A 22,973-nucleotide genomic window follows, 5' to 3' on the forward strand; every position below is an offset into this window, starting at 1 on the left:
AAAGGTTCCAAGAACTGACAGAGCTGGAGCCAGGCGTGTTGCCTGATGGCAACGCCTGTACCAGCTGCTCAAGTGGTTCGCTCGGTAGGACTTGAGAGGAGACGCAGAGAAGTATTCGCAACTGACTTTACACTGGTCATACGAGAGGAAAACTTCTTGTCCTCTGCCAACATGGACTCGGGTCAACTCAGCAAACTTCTTAACTAGTTCTTGCTGCAGCCAAATCACATGTGCCATGTAATTCAGTGCTCTTACAGAAAAAGTCGCTGAAGCACACTCCTACTTCCTGAAGCGGTCTATCGCCCTTGACTCTTGGTCCAGAGAGTGAACCGTCAACCTCTCCTGAGTGAGCTCTTTCCTAGTGCCAGCTGCCACCAACATAGCATCAACCAGAGACCCCTTATTCCGGTGTGACCTATCTGAAGGGGGGCTCAAAACTTTATCTGGGCGTTTGGGGATGGGCTCCATAATGTCCAATTCCTTCTACGCCAGAGATGTTATCAGGTCCACTAAAGGATGTGAGGGAGGGGACACCCAGGAAGAAGAGGGTCCTGCGCTAAATGCCTTGAGGAACACCAATTCATCTGAGGTTGGTTTCTGGGCAGATGACCCCTTTTCTCTGGTGGAGTAGTTCCATGATGTCTCCAAAGGAGACATCCTCGGGGGGTGACCGGAGGGAATCTTCCACTTCCTCCACATCAGTGACTTCAGTGAGAGACTCCGGTGGAGAGTAAGTGCCTCCTTTTGCACATACGTTTGCGAGAGATCTCCTCAGTCAGAATGTTTGGGGAGGACTCACGAATGACTTGCTGCTCCCAAGCGGAAGCTTCCTGAGGCAAAGTGGCGGCAGGCTGTCCCTGAGTTAGCAGAATGGCTGGAACAGTACCCGAAACAGAGGCAGTCGGGGCAGAGCCAAAGGACAAGATGGTCAAGGGTCTCGAAGAAATAGACAGAACCCTCTCCACATCAAAAGCAGAAGGGGAACAGACACCCTGAGAAAGGCCAAGAGAAGCAGTCACCCTCTGGCTCGATGGGGGAGGCAGAGTCGAGCCTCCAAGTGCCGAGATACCGAGAGGAAGGCTGCACTCCGACACACACAGAGCAGACACCAACCCTTGGATCTGACACCGAGGCTACGGCTCTGAGAGCTTGTCAGATCCAACCTGCTCAAAGTCATAGCCGACGTAGAGGTAGAAGGTACCGTCGGTGCTGACCCCTTGACCCAGTCTCTCCTCTGATCCAAGGGCTCCGAAACCGAAGGTTGGAACGGAGAAGGAGTAATCGGCGTGAAAAAAGGCTGCATGCTCCCCACTTCGGAGGCGGCAGGCAAGACTCCCATCCGAATCTGGGTGTAGATAAATTTCCGCATCATCCTGTCCATCTCCGCTTCACTAAGGCTCCGGCTGGAGTGGGAGGAAGATGTGACCAACACCGGCCTGGGAGGGCAGTAAGGAGAAACCTGCATTGGCGACTGGATCCAGGGCTCCTCTGGCTCTAGGGAGAACAGAGCCTGGGAGAGTCTGATCTCGGAGCCGTTTAGGTGGAGAGCCGGTTGGAGCAGAGCGGTCTGGAGATCGCTTTCTCGGCCTACACTTCGATGACGTATCCCCATCCGTGGGCCACTCAGAGGGAGTTTGAGTCCCTTTGGCCGGGGAGGAGGTAGAAGTTGGAGGCGCAGGGTCTTTTAAACCCGACACAGATGGAGCAGAAGGTCTGAAGGTGGGCCGCCCCAAGACACACTATGCACAGAGTGTGGCCCTCGGCTGGGGATAGCTTATGGCCACAGTCTGCACACTTTCTGAACCTTGGCTTGGGAGTGTCCGACATTTCCCCAAAGCAGACCCAGCACATACACAAGTGCTCAAACATACAAGCTAACAGAAAAAAGTAGGAGTTTTTTTTTTAACCATGTGAAAGGGGAGGTAGAAAGTAGAGACAGAGATATTAACTAGGAAGAGAGAGAGTTAACCTTAAAAAACAACATTTACAATTCAGAGAGCTCAGACCACGATGTGAACTTTACAGGCTGCAAATGAGATCTGGGGGGAGGAAGGAGCTAGGGGCATTATGGGTAAGGGGAGGAGCTTTGAGCTCGGATTAAATGCAGGATATGCGGCCGAGTCGGATCAGATACAGATCCATGAACCCAGAGGTTGAAGATCAAATTAAAACAACTACTTTAGACTTGCATATTTTACTGCATAACTTCAATTGGCTGATTGTTTTATTTAAATGTTAAATCTGTTTTATTTAAATGTTAAATCTGCTTAGAAAAGGTGAAAGAGGGATTTCGTGTCATACCTAGTTACTTCTGTTCCGAAACATTTGGTACTACATTCTTCCTGATTACCACAGTGGATATGTTTGATAATTTGGGGTAGTAAAAAGCATGGTGCTGGATTTGATTGGGTTAATGAGTTTACTGTGAGTGGTCCAAATTACAGAGAAGAGCAAAACTGATCCGAAGTTTGTCATGTATGACTGTGGGGATGCCAACAGATTCACGAGAAGCTCCACTGCATACAAAATCATGCTAACTGATGGGATACTGTATGCCAAATCATTTACAAACAGGGAAGCTGTGATGGGCCTAGTACAGACCCTGAGGTAACTGTGTTAAGGATGCTGCCACTGTGACAATGTTGTCAAATTAGACTCAGTAGGTCACTACTGCCAGGGTCCAGTGTGACTCCTGGATCATGAACTTTTACTTATTTAAATTTATTAAATGGGGTACAGCACTGATCACAAATGAAAGATTTCAGTCTCTGCCTGGGAGTGAATCCTGTAAATGTAGGAACGCTGAAGGTTTTAGATTATTCAAAGTCAAGAACTTTTCTATAAGAAACTTTATGACTGCATTCTGTATGTACAAGTAACATTAAAAACTGTGTTACAAGGGCTATGCGCACCTTCTGAGCTGACAAAACATAACCTCATGCATCGAAAACAAGATATCTGTTCTTTGGATGAGAGAAAAAGACATTTCTAAATGTGCTGAGCTTATCATATCCAGTGAGGAAATTAGGCAGTTACCCAATGAAGAAGGCTTAAGAGATCATGCCAAATAAAAAGTACAGTTGTGTACACTTACCATAAATGAAGATGTTCAAGTGTATTCACTATTGCAGTCATCACACTTGGGTTATCTGCCTGCAGGTAGCCCTCAGTCGGCCCAAATATCAGAGTCTTGGGATTTCTGAGTCGGATGCTGTTGCCTCTTCCATGACGTCAGGTCGTCAGGGGGTATAAAACATGCAGCCGACGCCATTACATCAGTTTTTCTTGCCCCAGATGTCAGGAGCCCTCAAAATAGGAAGCAATCACATGGTGTGGAACACCTCCAGTAGAAAGTAAATATCACTGCCATAAGACATGGTCAAAAAAGTGGATAGGTAGAAAGTATAGAAAAGGCAGGGCGTTGGAGGGAGGGTAACCAGGACTGCAACAGTGAATAAACTCAAACATCTACATTTATGGTAAGTGTACACAACTGTACTATGTTCTTTGTGTTTCACTGTTGCAGTCATCACACTTGGGTTGATTCCCAAGGCTGAGGAAGGGTGGAGGCAGTCAAGAAGTATTAGGGCTGACTAGCAGGCCTTGTAAGACTGCTGTGGCAAATCCAGCTCTGGATTTAGAAAAGAAAGGTAAGTGGCAATGCTTGGTGAAGGTGCGTACAGAACTCCAGGTTGCAGCTTCCAGGATGTCCCTGGTAGGGACTCCCTTGAGAAATGCTGTAGAGGTTGAGGTAGCCCTAGTGGAATGAGGTCTGATCCCCTGTGGGGTAGGTTTTCCATGGTGTCTGTAGCAGAAATGGATGCAGTGTACTATCCATTTAGAAATGGTTTGCTTTGAAATTACCTTGCCCTCTGCCCCTGTAGCAAAGCTGACTAGCAGTTGGTCGGATTTTTCTGAAAGGTTTAGTCCTGTCATGGTAGAATCTGAGCTGTCTGTGCACGTCCAAGGAGTGCAGGATCCTTTCTCCTTTATTCTGAGGATTAGGAAAAAAGGTTGGTAAATGGATGGATTGGTTTAAAGCCACACTGGATACCACCTTGGGCATAAATGATGGGTTAATCCTGAGGGAAACCCTGTCCGCCATACCTTTCAACCTGGAAACATCAAAAATCTGGACAAGGGCCATGAAAAATAGATACAAATCTGTACGCTGATTAACATCTAATTTGCATACACAATTATGTAACCCCACCCGCTCCAATGGAATTGTGGGATACCAACTTTCGAACACAAACTGAACAACGGACAACCAAAATATGGCACCAGAGTCCCCCCCTGCAGCCTTTCCAACACTGATGATACATTCATGAAGCATAATTTCTTCTCACATCATAAAAATGAGGTATAAAGCTGAAATACTTTCTCATTGTAATGAAATAAACAAAATGGTAACTCGGCACGTAAAAGTCAACTACCAATCATTAGCGGACCGGAGTTCCGCTGTGGCGACCCCTAACCGGGAAAAGTCGAAAGACACAACAACAAACAGTAGCAGAATTCAAGTGCACTGTATGCCATTTGCATGTGTGTTTATTTTGTTCCTTACCTAGTCAGCATTCTTCTCTCCCGAACGGCAGTCATGTCGGCAGCAGCAGCAACTGTTCAAAGCAACCCTCTTTCGGCAAGTCCCTAAATGGAACAAAAGCAAACATTCTTCTCTCCCAAATGGCAGGCAGCACCAAAGTCATGTCAGCAGCAGCAACAGTTCAAAGCACTTCTCTCGGCAGCAGTTTCTGTCTGAAACGGCATTTCCCACCTGTAAAGCCATCATTCTTCTCTCAGCAGCAAATGTTTACTTTCTGCCTGCTCGCAGCCGTCCGGAAATGATGATGTGAGCTCCTTAAGCTCAATTTCGACTGGCTGGTAGAGCTGATGGAGCCGACGTCATCGTGTACAGGATGATGTCAGCTCCGACAGCGCGAAAATTAAAAAAAAAATAAAAAAAACAAAAGCGAAGAAATCAGAAATGAAGGGGTGCCACTCAGGAATCATGGCAGCCCTTTATTTGGACTCCAAAACTCTGTAAAAACTGAGTAATTCAGGACAGTTGGGAGGTCTGCTGTCCGCATGGAATATAATGAAGGGCTCCACAGCCATAAGGGCCTGTAACTCACACACTCTTCTTGCTGAAGTGATGGCTATAAGTAAGGCTGTTTTCCAAGAGAGAAATTTTAACTCTGCTGTAGCAGCAGGCTCAAAAGGGGGGAGGCGTGAGCTTCTCCAGTACAAAGTTAAGGTCCCAGGCAGGAGTTGGAGCTCTCCTTGGGGGTCTTAAATTGTTAGCTCCTCTCAGGAACTGTTTGATCAGAGGGTGAGAGAAGAGTGGTGGGCACAGTATTGTAATGAGCTGAGATGGCAGAGGCATGAATCTTAATTGAAGAGAAGGATAGGTCTTTGTGGAGCAGCTCTGCTAGATAATCTAGGATTTGAAGTAAGGTTGACAGCTGTGTCCTTTCCTTGAGAATGGCTCCAAGAACAGTATCTTTTCCACTTTTCTGAATAGGATTTCCTAGTACTAGGCCTCCTGGCCTCAAGGATGACATCCAGCACCTGTTTGCTGAGGGTTGCTGGTGATGTATTCAGGGAATAAGCTAGGCTGCTAGGTTCAGGGTTTGCAGCTCAGGAAGCAAAATCTGTCCCTCCTGCTGGGACAGCAGAGAGGGGGTCTGATGTAGGTGACAGGGTGGCACTGCTGTCAGACTGCATAGGAGTGGGTACCAGTGCTGGAGTGGCCAGTCTGGTGCAATAAGGATTGCCCTTGGCCTGTCCTGTTTGATCTTGAGTAGTACTTTTGAAAGGAGGGACAGAGAGGGGAAGGCATAGATTGAGAAGTTTTCCCATGTAAAGGACAGGGCATCCACTTTCCATGCTTGGCGGTGGGGAATTCTAGTGCAAAATTTGCTCAGTTGATGGTTTTGGGAGGAAGCAAAGAGGTCCACTTCTGGTGTCCTCCACCTGTGTATTAGAAGTTTGAATGAGTTGGGTTCCAGTTTCCATTCGTATGGGTCCATTAGATTTCTGCTGAAGTCGTCTGTCAGTGAATTTTGTTTGCCTGGCAGGAACTGAGCTTGCAGGTGCACTTGATATCTCAAGGCTGTGTTCCACAGAGCCATGGCTAACCTGCAGAGTGGGTAGGAATGAGTTTCCCCCTGCTTGTTTATGTACCACATAACTGAGGTGTTGTCTGTCTTTATCAAGAGATGTCCTGGCAGGATACGGTATTTGAAGGCTGTCAGTGCATTCTGTATAGCTAACATTTCTTTTTGATTGACATGCAGGTGAATTTGTCCTGGGCTCCATTTGCCTTGAATACATTTGCCTGCCATGTGAGCCCCTCATGCATAGTCTGATGCGTCTGTTTTCAGGGTTTGGGCGGCAGGAGGTTGAGTGAAAGGGAGTCCCTTGTTGTGGTTGCAAGCCTCTGCCCACCAAAGAAACTCAGTCCTTGGGCAAGGAATGATAGGAATCACTGTTTCCAGGTCCTGAGAATTAAGTACCACTGAAGATTTCTCATATGCAGTCTTGCATATGGAATTAGTAGAATGCATGAGGCCATGAACCCTAGGGCTTGCAGTATTTTTCTTGCAGATAGCTGGGTTTGGGTGGCAGTAGTTTGAAGTAATTTGTCAAATAAACCTGCTTTTCTGGAGTGAGGAATGCCATCTGGAAAGTTGTGTTCAAGCTTGCTCCCAGGAATACAATCTTTTGGCTGGGTACCACATGCGATTTCTTTTCGTTGATGGTATACCCCAGAGGAGTCTCTTTACAAACATCAGGTGCTGAAGTAGCAATTCCTGACTGTCTGCCTGAATCAGGCAATTGTCCAAGTATGGGTAAATTTGAATATTTCTCTGCCTGCAGTATGCAATGGCTGGAGCCAGGCACTTTGTGAATACCCTGGGCGCAGTAGATAAGCCAAAGGGAAGTGCAGAGAACTGATAGTGCATAGAGCCTGCCACGAAACATAGACATTTCCTGCAAGATTCCCTTATGAGGATGTGGAGATAAGCTTCTTTTAAGTCTAGGGTGACTAGCCAGGAGTCCTTGGCTAACACAGGAAGCAGCTGCTAGAGTGTAACCATTTTGAATTTTGGTACCACCAGGAAGGAGTTGAGAGTTGACAGATTCAGAATAGGGTGCCAAGAGTTCTCTTTTCTGGGCACCAGGAACAGTCTGGAGTGGAAACCCTGTCCCCCCTTTGCTCTCTTGGAACAGGCTGAACAGCCCTGATACTGAGAAAAGAAAGTACTTGTTTTTGGGCCTCTGCCACTGATTTGAAGGAAGGTCTGGCAATCCACTTGGGGTTGGCAGTGAGTGGAAGTAGAATCTGTATCCCTAGGATACAATGTTTAAGGCCCATCGGTCCTGGGTAATATACTCCCAGTTTTTTGCATGCAGGGTGAGTTTTCCTCCTAGGGGTGCAAGTACTTGGTCATGCCTGGGAAGATTGAAGGACAAGTCATTGTGAACTTTTTCCATAAGGGGGTGGCTTACCACTCCCTGTTTTTGAGGAGGGAGCACTCCATTGTTTAGATTTGTGCATACCCTGAGACTGCAGTTTTTGTGGTCTGTTGCCCCTGGGTTTGGACTGAGAAGGTCTGGGATGGACTGGAAAGGACCATTTTTTTTTTTAAGGCCAATGCCTACTGAATCTAGGTGGCTGTACCTGTAAAAAATCTTTAACAGTTTGCATAGATTTAGCTTTTTCCTCCATCTTTTTAAGAACATCTGCTTTTGAGCCAAACATTCTTGGTTTAATGGAGCATCTAGTAATTTTGCTTTGACATGGTCTGGCAAGATATGTTCCTTCAGCCAAGCATCCCTTCTCAGAACAGATCCAGTGACAGCAGCCCTGCAAGATGCTTCTAAGGCATCAAAACCACACTGCAAAGTATGTTTACCAACTTGGTTTGCCAAATGCATTAACTCTCATAAGTCTATTTTCTGCACAATCACGATTCAACAACATTTTTTGTTTAATTTGTTCCATAATATGCTGTTGGTACTTCAGCATGTGAAACTGGCAATTTAAAGCCCTGATGGTAACAGTTGCAGAGGTATATACCTTATTACCCCATCTGTCTAAAACCCTAGAATCCCTGCCCGAAGGGGTAGGGTTTTTGGCTCTAGTACCCTTAATATATTTAGGTCCCTGGGAAATGGTCTCTGGATCTGCAGTGGGATTTTTAAAGAGAAATTTGTGAGAGTCAGGTAACTCTGTAGTACCTGTCAGGCTTTCTAGGAGCTGGTGGTAAAGTATCAGGGGTAAGACTGGATTCAATGAAGACAATCTACAATATGCAACAGGGGGTATTAGCTAGAGGCCTATGCTGAGGCAAGTCTAAAAAATTCCCCGAGTCTCTTTTTGGACTGTGGGTAGTCCTGGTATTCCCAGCGGAAATGTTCTCTTAGTGTATGCAAGGTTTCATCAGAAGAAAAGTCCTCTGGGGGGAGGCAGAGGGAATGGAATCCTCTGCATCGGAGTCCTCATAGGTAGATAAGGGTATGTTCTGGTAATCACAGGGGTCAGAGTCATCGGACTCATGGGTCTGTAGAATCAGAAGGAAAATCAACTCTTTGTCTTTTAGAGGGGGAAGGCTGGCTTCCCTTAATTAAAGTAATAAGATCTTTAGCCATTCTAAGCATTTGTTTCTGTGGCATGGGAGCTTGAGAATGTGCTTTTGTTGTCTGTTTCCTAGGCGTAGTGCGAACTCTGGGCCTTATAAATTCGGTAGTTTTAGTCATTAACAAAGTACTCTGTTTGATACGAACATCGGAAGGTCTGAATACACCTTCAGAAGCCGGTGCCTGCACAGCAGCTCAAGACCCATCCAAGGTAGAGACATCCGCAGGTTGCATAGTCGAAGAAGTATTGCACGGAATACTGGACAGCGAAAGGGTCTCAGTAGAGCCTGCAAATCTGTAGAAGCGAGTAACAGGGGCTGTGAAAGCGCCTCAATGAGTACCGGCGGACTGGCGACTAGCTTAACGGAAGTGTTGTCGGCAGTTTTGGGCCTATGCGGTCTCTGTCTTTATCCTTGCATTTTTTTCGGAGGATAGGCAGTTGGATGGCTTATCGAAGCCATTTCGGAATACGGTGAACGACAGCGAAAATTTAGCGACAAAAATAGCCCGACGAATAGTTCGGGCGTTGAACAAGGCACAAAACCGACGGCGAGGGACGTCATAGTCTGGGCCTAAACAGGTGACGCAGTAAGAATGAAAATCTCTGTGAGGTATTTGCTTTCCTCGGGCAAGACAATTGTTAACTTTTTCTGACATCAGTTAAAGCAAGAAAAAAGGATCCCCAATGGGGTACTTAGCTTTAGATGACTTCAGGTTTGAAACTCGAAAAACAAAAATTTCAGGAAGCAGCTGACCGGCACATGTGTACTGCTTCTGCTTCGGGCTACCACATGGCAAGAAAAGCTGATGTAATGGCGTCGACTGCATGTTTTATACCCCTGACGACCTGATGTCATGGAAGAAGCGACAACATCAGACGCAGAAATCCCAAGACTCTGGTATTTGGGCTGACTGAGGGCTACCTGCAAGCAGATAACCCAAGTGTGATGACTGCAACAGTGAAACACGAAAAACATCTTGCTTATACCTTAACAAAACCAATGTGGCAACAGAAAAAAAAAATGGAATCTATACAATGAAGCCTACCAAAGCGTCAGAACATAGACAAGATTTAAAGAATGTCCGAGACCTGAAATCAAAAGCACAGTAATACAATAAAATGACTAAAACCAGGTATTAAAGATTTTTATACATAAATTTTATTCTGTTAAGACACCATACAAAATAAAATACCCAAAAGAAATTTTTGACAAAAAGTAGCAACACCTTCCTGACAAGCTAACACTGAAATGTAGATTTTTAAAGGTTAGGACACACAGGATGGCAGTGTCAGATTAGAGGCACATGCTGTTCTGCAGCAGATTTACCTTTTTTGACATCAGAAGTTTCACTTCTAAATGCTCCATTTTCAGAAAGGGCAGTTCAAATATGTTCAATTCCATCACATGTAACTGATGAACAAACACATTTATTTACATAATTCTGGGCAAACAGTTTTGATTAGCAGCTCAAAAATCAACTGCCACAGCCAGTATACTGGCCATGTGAAACATACCATGCAAAGTAAAAGGCAAATGTCACAATCCCTCTTAATGCTTAGCAGTATTTAGATGAGCTGGTATGCATTCTAGCATACTTTTAATGGAGTCATTGTGCACTCTGGGTTACTTTGACAAGTCTAACAAAGTGACCACAAGAAGTACTATTACAGGTGACAAGTGTTGCAGGGACATCAACCCTTTTAAACCATGAAGTCAGATTAAAATCACAAAATTTAAGATTCAAAAATTCAGTAGGAAATTCATCCCACGGAGATCCTCTGAAGATCAACAATGTGTCCTATTAATTAACCTGCTGATAGGAAACAGATGAAATGTGCCAAGTCAGATGCATAGCGGTGTAAAACAATCCTGTTTAATATTTACAGGTATTTTCAGATTTTCTTCACAAAGTTAGACCTGATAAGGGTACAAACATTTTAAATAAATGAAATAAGCCTATAAAAAGAGTCCTTACAACTTATATGGGATGTAAGTATTTGAAAACCTACTCCAAAAACTAAGAAAGTGCCTCTCTTTCTGACCCCGTTATGACTTTTAAAGGCTAGTGTTGCAACTGAAGTTTAGAAAAAAGAGAGGTATGTAGATATGTCATTCAGCTTTGCATTTGCACGCTTATCAGTGCAATGAATATACCACCAAAACAATGCTGATTTTTTTTTTCTTTTTGTACAATCATTACTGCTTCTCGGAGTTCACACAGCCTTTAAAAGATAACTTTCCAGGTCTTTACATTTTCAAGAAATTTAATCCAACACATAATGGATTAATACAGGATGGATCATAGAGTTAACTTCACAGGTGATTTTGCAATGAATTTAATGAAAATATACAGGCCAATTGATTACTACTTGGACAACTTATATAAAAAAAAAAGTATGAAACAAACAAGAAAAGATGAAATTAACCAAGAAGAATCCTAACATGATGGCATCCTTTGCGACCAAGGAATCCAAAACAGGTGGCTGCTGGTTACCTCCGTTGAATTGCAGATCTCACTGGTAAAATGACGTTCAAGTCTTTGTTATTGCGTATTTTTTCATATGACTAGAAAATTAAGAAAGCATATTAGTGAAAATGCAAGTCATTCCTGCAAATGTACGTTGACTGAAAAACTACAACAGAATATACAAACTTTATTTTTCAAGAGCAAATTTGAAGAAAATCAACTTCACCGAGCTATATTCTTGAAATACAACCTTTGAGATACTGAGAAAGAAACACCAATGTCTTTCGGCTTTTTCCCAGTTAGGGGTCACCACAGTGGATCACCGGTCCGCAAATTGATTGGCAGTGGTGTTTTTACGGTGTCAAGTTGCCAGCTCGGTGCCCAACCTTCACAGAAGGCACACACGCACCTATCTGCATGTCTTTGATACACATTCGACCACAGGGAGGACATGCAGACTCTGCACAGAAGGTGTTTGAGCCAAGAATCAAACTGGAGAACTTGCTGTGAGGTGACAACGCTAACTGCTGCACCATGGAAAGAAACAGACATAAGACATATGGGAAACAGCTTTGTAAGAGTCGCAACTGTGCGTAGAGTTCTCATTCTTATTACCTATAAGGGTTCCCGGTCATCTTGGCAAACTGCTGAATTAACTGTCTGTACTACTTCAGCGTGTGTGCAAACAGTGTATAAGCCTGCATTACAGGCGTTTGGGAAAGTGCAGCTATGTAGGCAAAGTACAGTTCTACAAGTAAATTTAGCCTGAAAGTAGGCATTTGAAAGATCACTGCTGCAACAGTCTTGGCCATATGGGTTACAGCTGCCCAGCTTCCAAAGATTCAGGATATCTTCCATGCACCCAAACTGTTAGCTAGCGTTGAGCTAGTCTGACTACAAAGGTTTCTGTGCCAAGCCCCTCAAATCTTTCATGCCAACACAGAGGGAGGTTGAGCCCTGAAAGGACAATGCTAGAAACAACAAACAGATGTATGCAAACCATGGCATAAACAACACACCAAAAAAAAAGGGTAGGCTGGAGGGAGAGAGGGGCTACTTCAACACTGATACTGATCAAACATCTACTGTTATAATAAGTTCACTTACTAAACAGTACTATGTTCATCATACTGATCACTGTTGCACTAGCCTTCCCTTCATGAGTAGATTACCCTAACTTACAACATGTGGGAGGTGGAAGGAGAAGAGTCCAGGAGCCCCTGGAGAACAGGTTCATAGGTGCTTACTAGGCTAATGTTACAACTGCCTCATGTACACAGACAACCCTCTCTCCTCCTACCACCAAACACTAATACATGCGAGAGATGCAATTATACAGCCAGACTGGAGGCTAAGTTCTCTCAACCAATGACTGGATCAGACAGTCAAGAGGAGAAGGGAAATACTTGCATCACACCACCAGTCTCTCCGGCAAAAAAAAAACGCATAAATACAGGAAATAAGAAGTTATGTTCTTACCATAACGTTCCATGTGAATTGTTCATCTCGCCTTTGTTCTTACACACGGGTTCGGAGCTGATCCTCGGCTCCAAGTCGGCCGCATCACTAGCTCCGCATCTTCGAGAAAGCTCGAGGCACAGTAATATCCCATGATCCTCAGGTGCTAACCCTCAGATCGAGTTTGCTATACCAGAAGAATCCCTTTAGAACTGTGTCTTGAACACTTATAAACAGATACTAGACAGTGTCTGGAACCCTGCCCTCAAATAGAGGAGAAAAGATGCCATTACTAATGTACAATAATATGCTAACAATATCTAGAAAAGGCTGAAAAGGAATTCAGTTGAACCCGTTCTCCCAGACCGCAGGACGGGGGATGGAGGGGGGGGGAATGTAAGAACAAAGGCGAGATGAACAATTCACATGGAACGTTATGGTAAGAACATAACTTCTTAATGTGAAATTGTTCAATCTCGCCGTTTTTCTTACACACGGGTAGCGTCCCTAGCTCCTTTTTCCTGGGTGGCTCAAGGGAGAACATTCCCGAATACAGTGGAACCAAACGTCACCCTGTCCCTGGAGCTTTTGTCTAGTTTATAGTGGGCGATAAAAGTATGTGGTTTTGCCCAAGTTGCCACTGCACAAATGGTATCTAAAGGCAAACGAGCGGTATGGGCTGAAGAGATAGCGATCGCCCTTATAGAATGAGCTCTGGGTTTGAAAGGGAGTTGCTGTTTCGATTCAGCATATACAAAATTTATGCAATCTGAGAGCCATTTGGATATGGTAACTTTCGTTACTGCCTGTCCTTTCCTTTGGTCAGCATATGAGACAAATAGTTGGTCTGACTTTCTGTACTCTTTTGTCCTATGTAAGTAAAATCTCAGTTGCCTGTGAACGTCCAATTTGTTTCATCTAAATCGGTGTGTATTCTAACTTACTGGAATGGTTTTTAAAGAAGGTAGGTAGTTCGATAGACTGATTGATGTTTTGAATCGAACAAACCTTCGGAAGGAAGGACGGATTGGTGCGCAAGGTTACTCTATCTGGATGAAAAATCATGTACGGGGGTCGGATAGATAGAGCCTGCAACTCTGAAACTCTCCTGGCAGAAGTGATGGCAACCAGAAAAAGTGTTTTCCACGAAAGAAATTTTAATGGAGTTGTGGCTGCTGGTTCAAATGGGGGCAACATGAGTTGTGACAGCATGAGATTAAGATTCCAAGGGGCTACTGGATTACGAAAGGGGGGACGGAGGTGAAAGGTACCTTTCATGAAGGCTTGACAAAGCCTGTGGGACATAAGAGAATCATCTTCACGGCCAATATGAAAATTGGATATAGCCGCCAGTTGAACCCTTATCGTGGACGTTGATGCTCCTTCTTGAAAAAGTGTGGTAAGAAAATCTAGTATCTTGTGTACTGGAGCCCCGAATGGATCTATACCTTGTTTGGAGGCCCAGTCAAAAGCAGTTCCATTTGCTGTTGTGCAATTTCCTTGTAGATGGTTTGTGAGAAGATACAATAATTTGTTGTACTGCAGGGGATAGTAACTCCGACCTGGCTAAGTTGGGAAGCGGAGCAGCCAAGCTGTCAGTTTGAGGGACTTGAGGAAGGTGTGAGGAACTCCCGACGAATGTGTCAACAGGTCTGGCTCCGGGTCCAGCATCCATGATTCCTCCACTTGATAAGATTAAAGGAAGGGAAACCAGATTTGTCGAGGCCAGAATGGGGCTATCAGTATTATGGTCCTGTCCAGACGTTTGGCTTTCTGCAAAAACCTGAGAATTAGCGGAACAGGAGGAAAAGGGTAAAGGAGACCCGGGGGCCAATCGTGTACCAGTGCGTCCCTGGGGACACCCCCTGGAGGGGGTAACAGGGCAAAGTAGCTTCTGCATTTGGCATTCAATGAGGATGCAAACAGGTCGCAGCAAGGCTGGCCCCATCTGCGGAAGATCTCTTCCGCCACTTGAGGTTTGAGGGACCACTCGTGAGGGAACAGGATGGCTCTGCTCAACCTGTCCGCGATTACGTTGGAAGTCACCGGGATGTGCATTGCTATCAGAAAGCGTCCAGTGGACTTTGCCCATTGCCAAATTCTGAGGGCCTCTCTGCATAACGGGTGAGATCTGGTTCCCCCTTGCTTGTTTATGTACCAGACCACTGACATGTTGTCTGTCTGAACTGTCACTGTTCCCTGAGGTAAGGACTTGTGAAAGTGTTGTAACGCTAGAAACACTGCCCTCAGCTCTAGAACACTGATGTGCAGATTGTACTCCAAGTTGGACCATTGACCTTGGACTGTTTGTCCCTGAAAGAATCCCCCCCACCCTAGCAGGGAAGCGTCCGTGGTTAGAGTTGCTACCGGACTGGGTAATACAAACGGTCGTCCTAGTGTTAGATCTTGACTGTGTATCCACCATAAGAGATCCTTCTTGCAAAAATTCGTGATCAAGATTTCGTGAGACAGTGGAAGTTGTCGATACGACCACTAGGCGAATAGCATCCATTGAAGAATCCTCATATGCATCCTCCCTACGGGAACTACAATAAGGGAGGCTGCCATCAAGCCTAGTACTCTTAATATTTGTCGTGCAGGGACTCTCTTGCTCTGGAGAAGGACCGAAATTTGATGTCTGAGGTCTGACACTCTTGGTGGGGGGAGAGTAACTTGAGCCAGGGAGATGTCTAGCTGTGCTCCTATAAATAAGATACGCTGTGACGGCGATAAGACAGATTTTCCAAAATTCACTGTTATGCCTAGCGAAGAGCAGAGACTGATGGTGTAATCCCTGGCTTGTAGAAGATGATACTCGGTGTTGGTGGATAGGAGCCAGTCATCTAGATAAGGAAACACCCGGAATCCCCTTCGTCTCAAGTGAGACGCTACTACTGCCATGCATTTGGTGAACACCCTGGGGGCTGAGGTGAGACCAAAGGGCAGAGTGCGAAACTGGAAAAGACTGGCTCCCAGCCGGAAGCGCAGGTGATCTCTGGACGCCCTGGGCATCTTGATATGGTAGTACGCATCTTTGAGATATATAGAACACATCCAGTCGCCCTTCTGCAGAAAGGGAAGGATTGACTGTAGCGTGACCATCCGGAACTTTTCCTTTTTCACGAAGGTATTTAATTTGCTGAGGTCTAAAATTGGCCTCCAGTCCCCTGTTTTCTTTGGAACTAAAAAGAACCTTGAGTAAGTTCCGGATCCTATTTGGTCCGCCGGGACTGATTGGATGACTCTGTTTTCGAGCAACCTTCCTATCTCTACGGTTGCCTGGTCTCGCAGACTGGGTGGAACGTCTGGGAGCTTTTTGGAGTTGGGTGGCATTTTGATGAAGGGAATGCTGTAGCCTCTGGTAATTATGCTTTTTACCCAGGAATCTGATGTAAGATTTAGCCAGGCCTCTGGGTATAAAGCCAAGCGACCCCCGACTGCCTCCAGAGTAGGACAGTCGGGCCTGCACTCAGGAGTGCTGGAAGGGCTTTCCAGAGAAAGTCTCTCTGTCGCCCTGATTTTACAGACCCCCTCTGCCGGCTGGGCGGCGTCTTCAGTTTCTTCCCCATCCTCTGCCTCTGGAGGGGGGGGGGGGGTCACATTGGGTGTGCTGAAAAGATCCCAGAGTCTTTCGGAACCACATTTTTCCTCCTCGTTGCCCTTTAGGGTAGGGTCTAGATGGGATGGAAAAACGGACCCCTACGGCAGACAGGGTCTTCCCTTCTTGTTCACACCTCGTGAGAGTCTCCTTTACTTTGGGCCCAAACAAGGAGGCACCATCAAAGGGGGCATTGGCAAAGGAAGACTTAAAGGCTTCTGCAAAGGAGCATAAGTGCAACCAGGATTGCCTTCTTAGGGCGATCGCTGAAGCTGCCGCTCTACTCGACCCTTCGGCTGCATATGAAATCAGCCTCATGGACGAGTTCACTATGGAGTTTAGGGTGTTAAGTTACGCTGTCATTTTCTCGGCGACAGCAGCATCTGTGTTTCCCTGGAGAGTATCTCCCAGTTCCTTAATGAGATCTCTCTGTAAACGCGTGAAATGCGTAAGGTAGTTGAGCGATCGGAAGAAAAAGTCGCCGAACTAAATATGCGCTTCCCATATCTGTCCATCTTCCTAGAATCCTTATTAGGAGGATGGACAGAGGAAGATGATTCAGACATCTCTTTCTTAGTGGCCGCCGCCACCACCATAGTATCCACGGGAACCCCTTTTGTAAGATAAGATTTGTCCTGGGGGGGCCGTCATGCATTTATTTGGCTTACGAGGGACTGGTTCCACTGTATCGGGCTTTTCCCAAGCCCTCCGGGCTATTAGATCCATGAGATCGTCAAATGGCGGAGTCAACCAGGAGGTAGAAGGTTGAGTCCCAAATGCCTTCAACAAGACCGATTCATCCACAGAAGGGGTAAGGGTTTGCCAGTCCCCCCTTTGTTTCAGGATTTCCAAAATGTCTGCAAACGAGACATCCTCAGAGGGGGACCGTGGGGACCCTTCTGTTTCATCTAAATCGGTGTCAGATGTGAGAGATTCCTGCGGGGAATCTATGTGCCTCCTCTTGCACAATCGTTTCCTCGGAACATCTTCAGCGGGAGCTTCTGGGGATGCATCTGAGGAACCAGAGTCGCCCTGTGGGGACTTCTGAGGCATTGGGTCTCAATGCTTGGTAGGAGCCGAAGGCACAGAAGCAGAATGAGGACCTTTTGGGGAAGAAGACGAAGATGCTGATGAAGTATGTGTCTGATCACACAAGACCTTTCTCATGATGTCAAAGGCACCAGTGCCCCGACCCGAAGATCCGACCCGATCCGAAGAAGGTGGTCGTTTCTCCGGAATTGGAACCATGGGCTCCGACACCGAGGATGGATCCGATAAATACAGTCACAAAAAACACCTATACTATATTATTTATTCAAACACTAAGATATAACTATAAATCTGTAAAAAAAAAAAGAAATATATATCAAGAATATAGAAAAAATACACTGGCCCGAGCCTCTCATATGCGATCTGCTGCTAGCGGCAAACTAGATCTGAGGGTTAGCACCTGAGGATCATGGGATATTACTGTGCCTCGAGCTTTCTCGAAGATGCGGAGCTAGTGATGCGGCTGACTCGGAGCCGAGGATTGGCTCCGAACCCGTGTGTAAGAACAAACGGCGAGATTGAACAATTTCACATACATATTCAGAGACAATAAATAAAAATCTGCAAAAGCAACAGACCTCCGAAACAAACATCCAAGCAACCTCCACCCCCCAACACATACTTCACAAAACCAGTGTGCCATGCAATTACAACCCTTAAGGCAAAATAATGTACAGTTGTGTACACTTAACATAAATGTAGATGTTCGAGTGTATTCACTGTTGCAGTCATCACATTAAGGTTATCTGCTTGCAGTTGCCCTTAGTCGGCCTGATTAAAGTCTTGAGTCCTGCGTCGGTTGCTGTCTCATCTTCAGGGGTATAAAGCATGCAGCCGATGCCATTACATCAGTTTTTTTTGCCCTAGATGTCAGGTGCCCCCATAATGGGAAGCAATTATATATACAAGGTTACACCTCTAAAAAAAAGCAAATACACCAAAAAGCTTTAAGCATAGAAGGCAAGAATAGAGGTATAGCCAACAGAGGTCAGGGGGCTGGAGGGAGAGTAACTAGGACTGCAACAGTGAATACACTCGAACATCTACATTTATGGTAAGTGTACACAACTGTACTGTGTTCTTTCTGTTTCACTATTGCAGTCATCACATTTGAGTAGATTCCCAAAGCTAAGAATGGGAGGAGGAAATTTGATAGTATTAGGACCAGCTATAAGGCCCTGCAAGACTGCAGTGGCAAAGCCAGCTCTGGATTTAGAAAAAAATGGCAAATGGTAATGCTTGGTGAAGGTATGTACAGAACCCCAGGGAGCAGCTTCTAGGATGTCCCTGGTAGGGACACCTCTGAGAAAGGCTGTGGAGGTAGAGGCAGCCCTGGTTGAATGTGGTCTAATCCCTTGTGGGGTAGGTTTTCCATGGTGCTTATAGCAGAAATGAATGCCATGGCCTATCCATTTAGAAATGGTTTACTTTGAAATGGCCTTCCCCTCTGCCGCTGCAGCAAATGCAACCAGCAGTTGTTCAGATTTCCTGACGGGTTTAGTCCTGTCCAGATAAAACCTAAGTTGTCTGTGCACATCTAAGGAGTGCAGTATTCATTCCCTTTTGTTCTGTGGATTTGAAAAGAAGGCTGGAAAATGAATGGACTAATTAATGGCCACACTGGATACCACCTTGAGCATAAAGGAGGGATTGGTCCTGAGGGACACCCTGTCCGCAGGAAATATGATGAAAGGCGCCACTGTCATGAGGGCCTATAATTCAGACACCCTTCTTGCTGAAGTGATGGCTAAAAGGAAGACTGTTTTCCAAGAAAGGAATTTCAACTCTATTTGCAGCTGGCAAAAAAGGAGGTAGAGTAAGTTTTTCCAATACAAAGTTAAAGTCCCAGGCTGGAGTAGGGGCTCTCCTGGGCAGTCTTAAGTTTTTGGCCCCTCCGAGGAACTGCTTCAGCAGTAGATGAGAGAAGAGGGGTGGGTTCTGTGTTGTAATGAGCTGAAATGGCTGAGGCATGAATTTTGATGGAGGAAAAGGAAAGGCCCTTGTGCAGCATCTCAGTTAAGTATTGAAGAATGTGAGGTAAATTGGGTGCCGCTGTGCCCACCCCCTGAGGTTGGTTCATGGAACAGCATCTTTTTCATTTTTCAGCATAGGATTTTCTAGTATTAAGCCTCCTTGCCTGCAGAACTATATACAACACTTGCTTACTGAGGGATGGTAACAGAGAGATCAGGTAATTAGCCAGGCTGCCAGGTTCAGAGTTTGAAGCTGTGGGTGCAGAACCTGGCCCTCCTGCTGGGGACAGCACGGAAGGGGTCTGAGGCAGGTGCCATGGTGCCAGCAGTGACACACTGCGCAAAAGGGGGTACCAGTGCTGACATGGCCAGTCTGGTGCAATCAGTATCAGACTTGGTTTGTCCTGGTTGATCTTTAGTAGTACCTTGGAGAGGAGAGGCAGAGAGGGAAAGGCATAAACTGTTTTTTCCAGGTAAAGGACAGGGCATCCACTTTCCAAGCTTGCTTGTGGGGAGTCCTTGTGCAGAATTTTTCCAATCGGTAGTTCTGGGGGGAGGCAAACAGGTATATATCTGGGCTCTGCCATTTGTTTCTCAACATGTTGAATATCTTTTGTTCCAGTTTCCACTCGTGTGGGTCCATGAGATTTCTGCTTAGTTCGTCTGCCAGTGTATTCAAGCTTTCCTGGTAGGAATTGAGTCTGTAGGTGCACTTGGTAGCTCAAGGCTGTGTTCCACAGAGCCATGGCTAGTCTGCAGAGAAGTTATGAGTGGGTTCTCCCTGCTTGTTTATGTAGCACATAACAATGGTGCTGTCCGTCTTCAACATTAACTGCCCTGGAAGAATGTGGTCCTTGAAGGTTGTCGGAGCATTCTGTACAGCTAACATTTCTTTTTTGATCGATATGCAGGGTTCCATTTGCCCTGAATGCACTTCCCTGCCAAGTGAGCCCCCCATACACAATCTGATACGTCTGTTGTTAGGGTTTGGGCGGCAGGGGATAGAGTGAATGGCAGTCCTTGTTTTGGTGACAGGCCTCTGCCCACCAAAGGAACACTTATCTGTGGACAAGGTATGAAAGGAATCATTGCTTCTAGATCCTGAGAATGTTGACACCATATGCTTTTTAGATACCACTCTAGTTTCCTCATATGCAGTCTTGCATATGGAATTAGAAGAATGCAGGAGGCCATGAACCCCAGGGCTTGCAGTATTTTCCTTGCAGATAGCTGGGTCTTTATGGCCAGTAGTTTGAAGTAGGCTATCAAATGAACTTGATTTTCTGGCGTGAGAAAGGCCATCTGTGAAGTTGTATTCAAGCTTGCTCCCAGGAATATAATATGTTGGCAGGGTACAAGATGTAATTTCTTTTTGTTTATGGTGTACCCCAGAGAAGTTAGCAATTTCTTTACAAACGCCAGATGATTCAAAAGTATGTCCTGGCTTTCTGCCTGAATTAGACAATCGTCCAGGTATGGATATATTTGGGTATTTCTTTGCTTGCAAAATGCAATGACTGGAGCTAGGCATTTTGTGAATACACTGGGTACAGTAGTGCAGTAGATAAGCCCAAAGGGCAGTGCAGAGAATTGATAGTGCATGTAACCTGCTTTGAAGTGTAGGTATCTTCTGCAAGATTCCCTTATTGGGATGTGCAGGTAGGCTTCTTTTAAATCCAGTGTTGCCAACCAGGCATCTTGCCTAGCATAGAGAGTAGCTGGTGAAGAGTTAGCATCTTGAATTTTGGGATCACCAAAAATGTGTTTAGGATAGAGAGGTCCAGGACAGGACGCCAGGAGTTGTCTTTTCTGGGCACCAGGAAAAGTCTTGAGTAGAAACCTTGCCCCCTTTCCTCTTCTGGAACAGGTTGAATAGCCCTGATGCTGAAGAGAGAGAGAGAATTTGCTTTTAAGCCTCTGCCCACAGACTTGGGAGTAGATCTGGCCAACCGTTTGGGGTTGGTAAGGAGTGAGAGAGGAATCTGTATCCTTGGGAAACTATATTTAAAACCCATTTGTCCTGGGTAACGAGTTCCCAATTTGTTGCCTGCCGGGCAATCTTCCTCCCTAAAGGAACTGTCAGTTGTGCAGGGCTTGGTAGATTTAAAATTAAGTCGAGACAGTTTACCATAGGGGGGAGTCTTACCACTCCCTGCTTTGGAAGCGGGAGCCCCCCACTGCTTAGTCCTGTGAGTAACTTGGGACTGAAGCCTGGGAGTTCTGCTGGGACTGGGTCTGGACTGAGAAGGCCTGGAAGAGGCAGGAAAGGACCAATTTTTTTACAGGGCCAATGCCTACTAAATCTGGGAGGCTGTACTTGCAGGAAATCTTTAACAGTTTGTATAGATTTAGCTTTTTCCTCCATCTTTTTAAGAACTTCTCCTGCTTTGTTGCCAAACAGGCGGTCTTGGTTTAAGGGCGCATCCAGCAATTTAGCTTTAACATGATCTGGCAAAGATTGCTCCTTAAGCCAAGCATACCTTCTAAGTACAGACCCAGTGACAGCAGCCCTGCAAGATGCCTCTAGTGAATCAAAACCACATTGCAAAGTATGTTTTCCAACTTGTTCAGGAGAATGCATTAAATCCTGTAAATCTTTCTTTTCAGCACAGTCCGGAATCAACATCATTTTCTGTTTAAGCAATCCAATAATATGCTGCTGATACTTTAACATATGAAACTGGCAGTTTAACGCCCCAATTGCCAAGGTTGCAGAAGAGTATACCCTCTTTCCCCATCTATCCAGCACCCTGGAATCTCTATCAGAGGGGGCAGGATTTTTGGCAGAAGTAGCTTTAATGCCCTTGGGTCCCTATGAAATGGTCTCAGGATCTGCAGTAGGATTTTTAAAGAGGAACTTGTGAGAGTCAGGAACCCTGTAATATCTACCTGTTTTTCTGGGAGCAGCAGGTAAAGAGTCAGGGGCCAAGCTAGATTCCGAAAAGGCATCAACAATGTCCAGTACAGGGGGGATAGACAAGGGCCTATGCTGGTGTAGGAATAAAAAAAATCCCTGAGCCTGTTTTTAGAGTCAGAGTAATCCTGGCTTTCCCAGCAGAAATGCTCCCTAAGAGTATGCAAGGTTTCACCAAAACAGAAATCCTCTGGAGGGGAAGCAGAGGGAATAGAGTCCTCTGCATCAGAATCCTCATAGGTAGATAAGGGTAAACCCTGGTCATCAGAGGAAATAGAAATTTCAGAGTCCTGATCAGAAGAATCATAAGCAAACTCAGTCCTAGGTCTCTTAGAGGGGGAAGGGTGGCTTCCCCTGATTAAAGTAACAAGGTCTTCAGCCATTCTTATCATTTGTTTTTTAGGCATAGAGGCATGACCATGCTGTCTGGGCGTCTGTTTTCTAGGCATGGATCAAGTTTTAGGCCTTGAAGAAGAAGAGGGCATCGGTTTAATATGCAAGTCAGTAGGCCTGAATACACCCTCAGAAACCGGTGCTTGCACAGCAGCTCCGGACCCATCCAAGGTAGAGACATCCGCAGGTTCCACAGCTGAAGTATCTCGCGGCATACTGGACTCCGAATGGGTCTCAGTAGAGGCCTGTGAATCTGAAGTAGCGGGTATCAGGGGCTGCGAAAGCGCCTCATTGAGTACCGGCAAACTGACGACTTAGCTTAGGAGAAGCGTTGCCGGCAGCTTTGGACCTATGCGGTCTGTCCCTGTCTTTATCTTTGCGTTTTTTTCGAAATGTCAGCTTACCGAAGCCATATTTGGATAACTGAACTAAGTACCAAAATATTTAGAAGTGTAAATAAACCGATGACAAA

The 22,973-nt window shown here is 45.6% G+C and overlaps 1 protein-coding gene across 4 annotated transcripts in view; it reads right to left on the minus strand.

Annotated features, from left to right (window-relative positions):
• Window positions 1-9,783: 9,783 nt before the first annotated feature.
• TENT2 (terminal nucleotidyltransferase 2) overlaps window positions 9,784-22,973 on the minus strand; it is a 1,237,070-nt gene continuing 1,223,880 nt past the window's right edge. For all 4 annotated transcript variants that reach the window (XM_044063713.1, XM_044063711.1, XM_044063715.1 and 1 more), the window contains one exon: window positions 9,784-11,213. In XM_044063713.1, coding sequence (XP_043919648.1) covers window positions 11,139-11,213 — 75 coding nt within the window. In that variant the 3' untranslated portion in view covers window positions 9,784-11,138. The remainder of the gene's footprint in view (window positions 11,214-22,973) is intronic.

Source organism: Protopterus annectens, chromosome 2.part2 (assembly GCF_019279795.1).
Source record: "Protopterus annectens isolate FY-2018-M chromosome 2.part2, PAN1.0, whole genome shotgun sequence".
NCBI classification, from domain to species: domain Eukaryota; kingdom Metazoa; phylum Chordata; order Ceratodontiformes; family Protopteridae; genus Protopterus; species Protopterus annectens.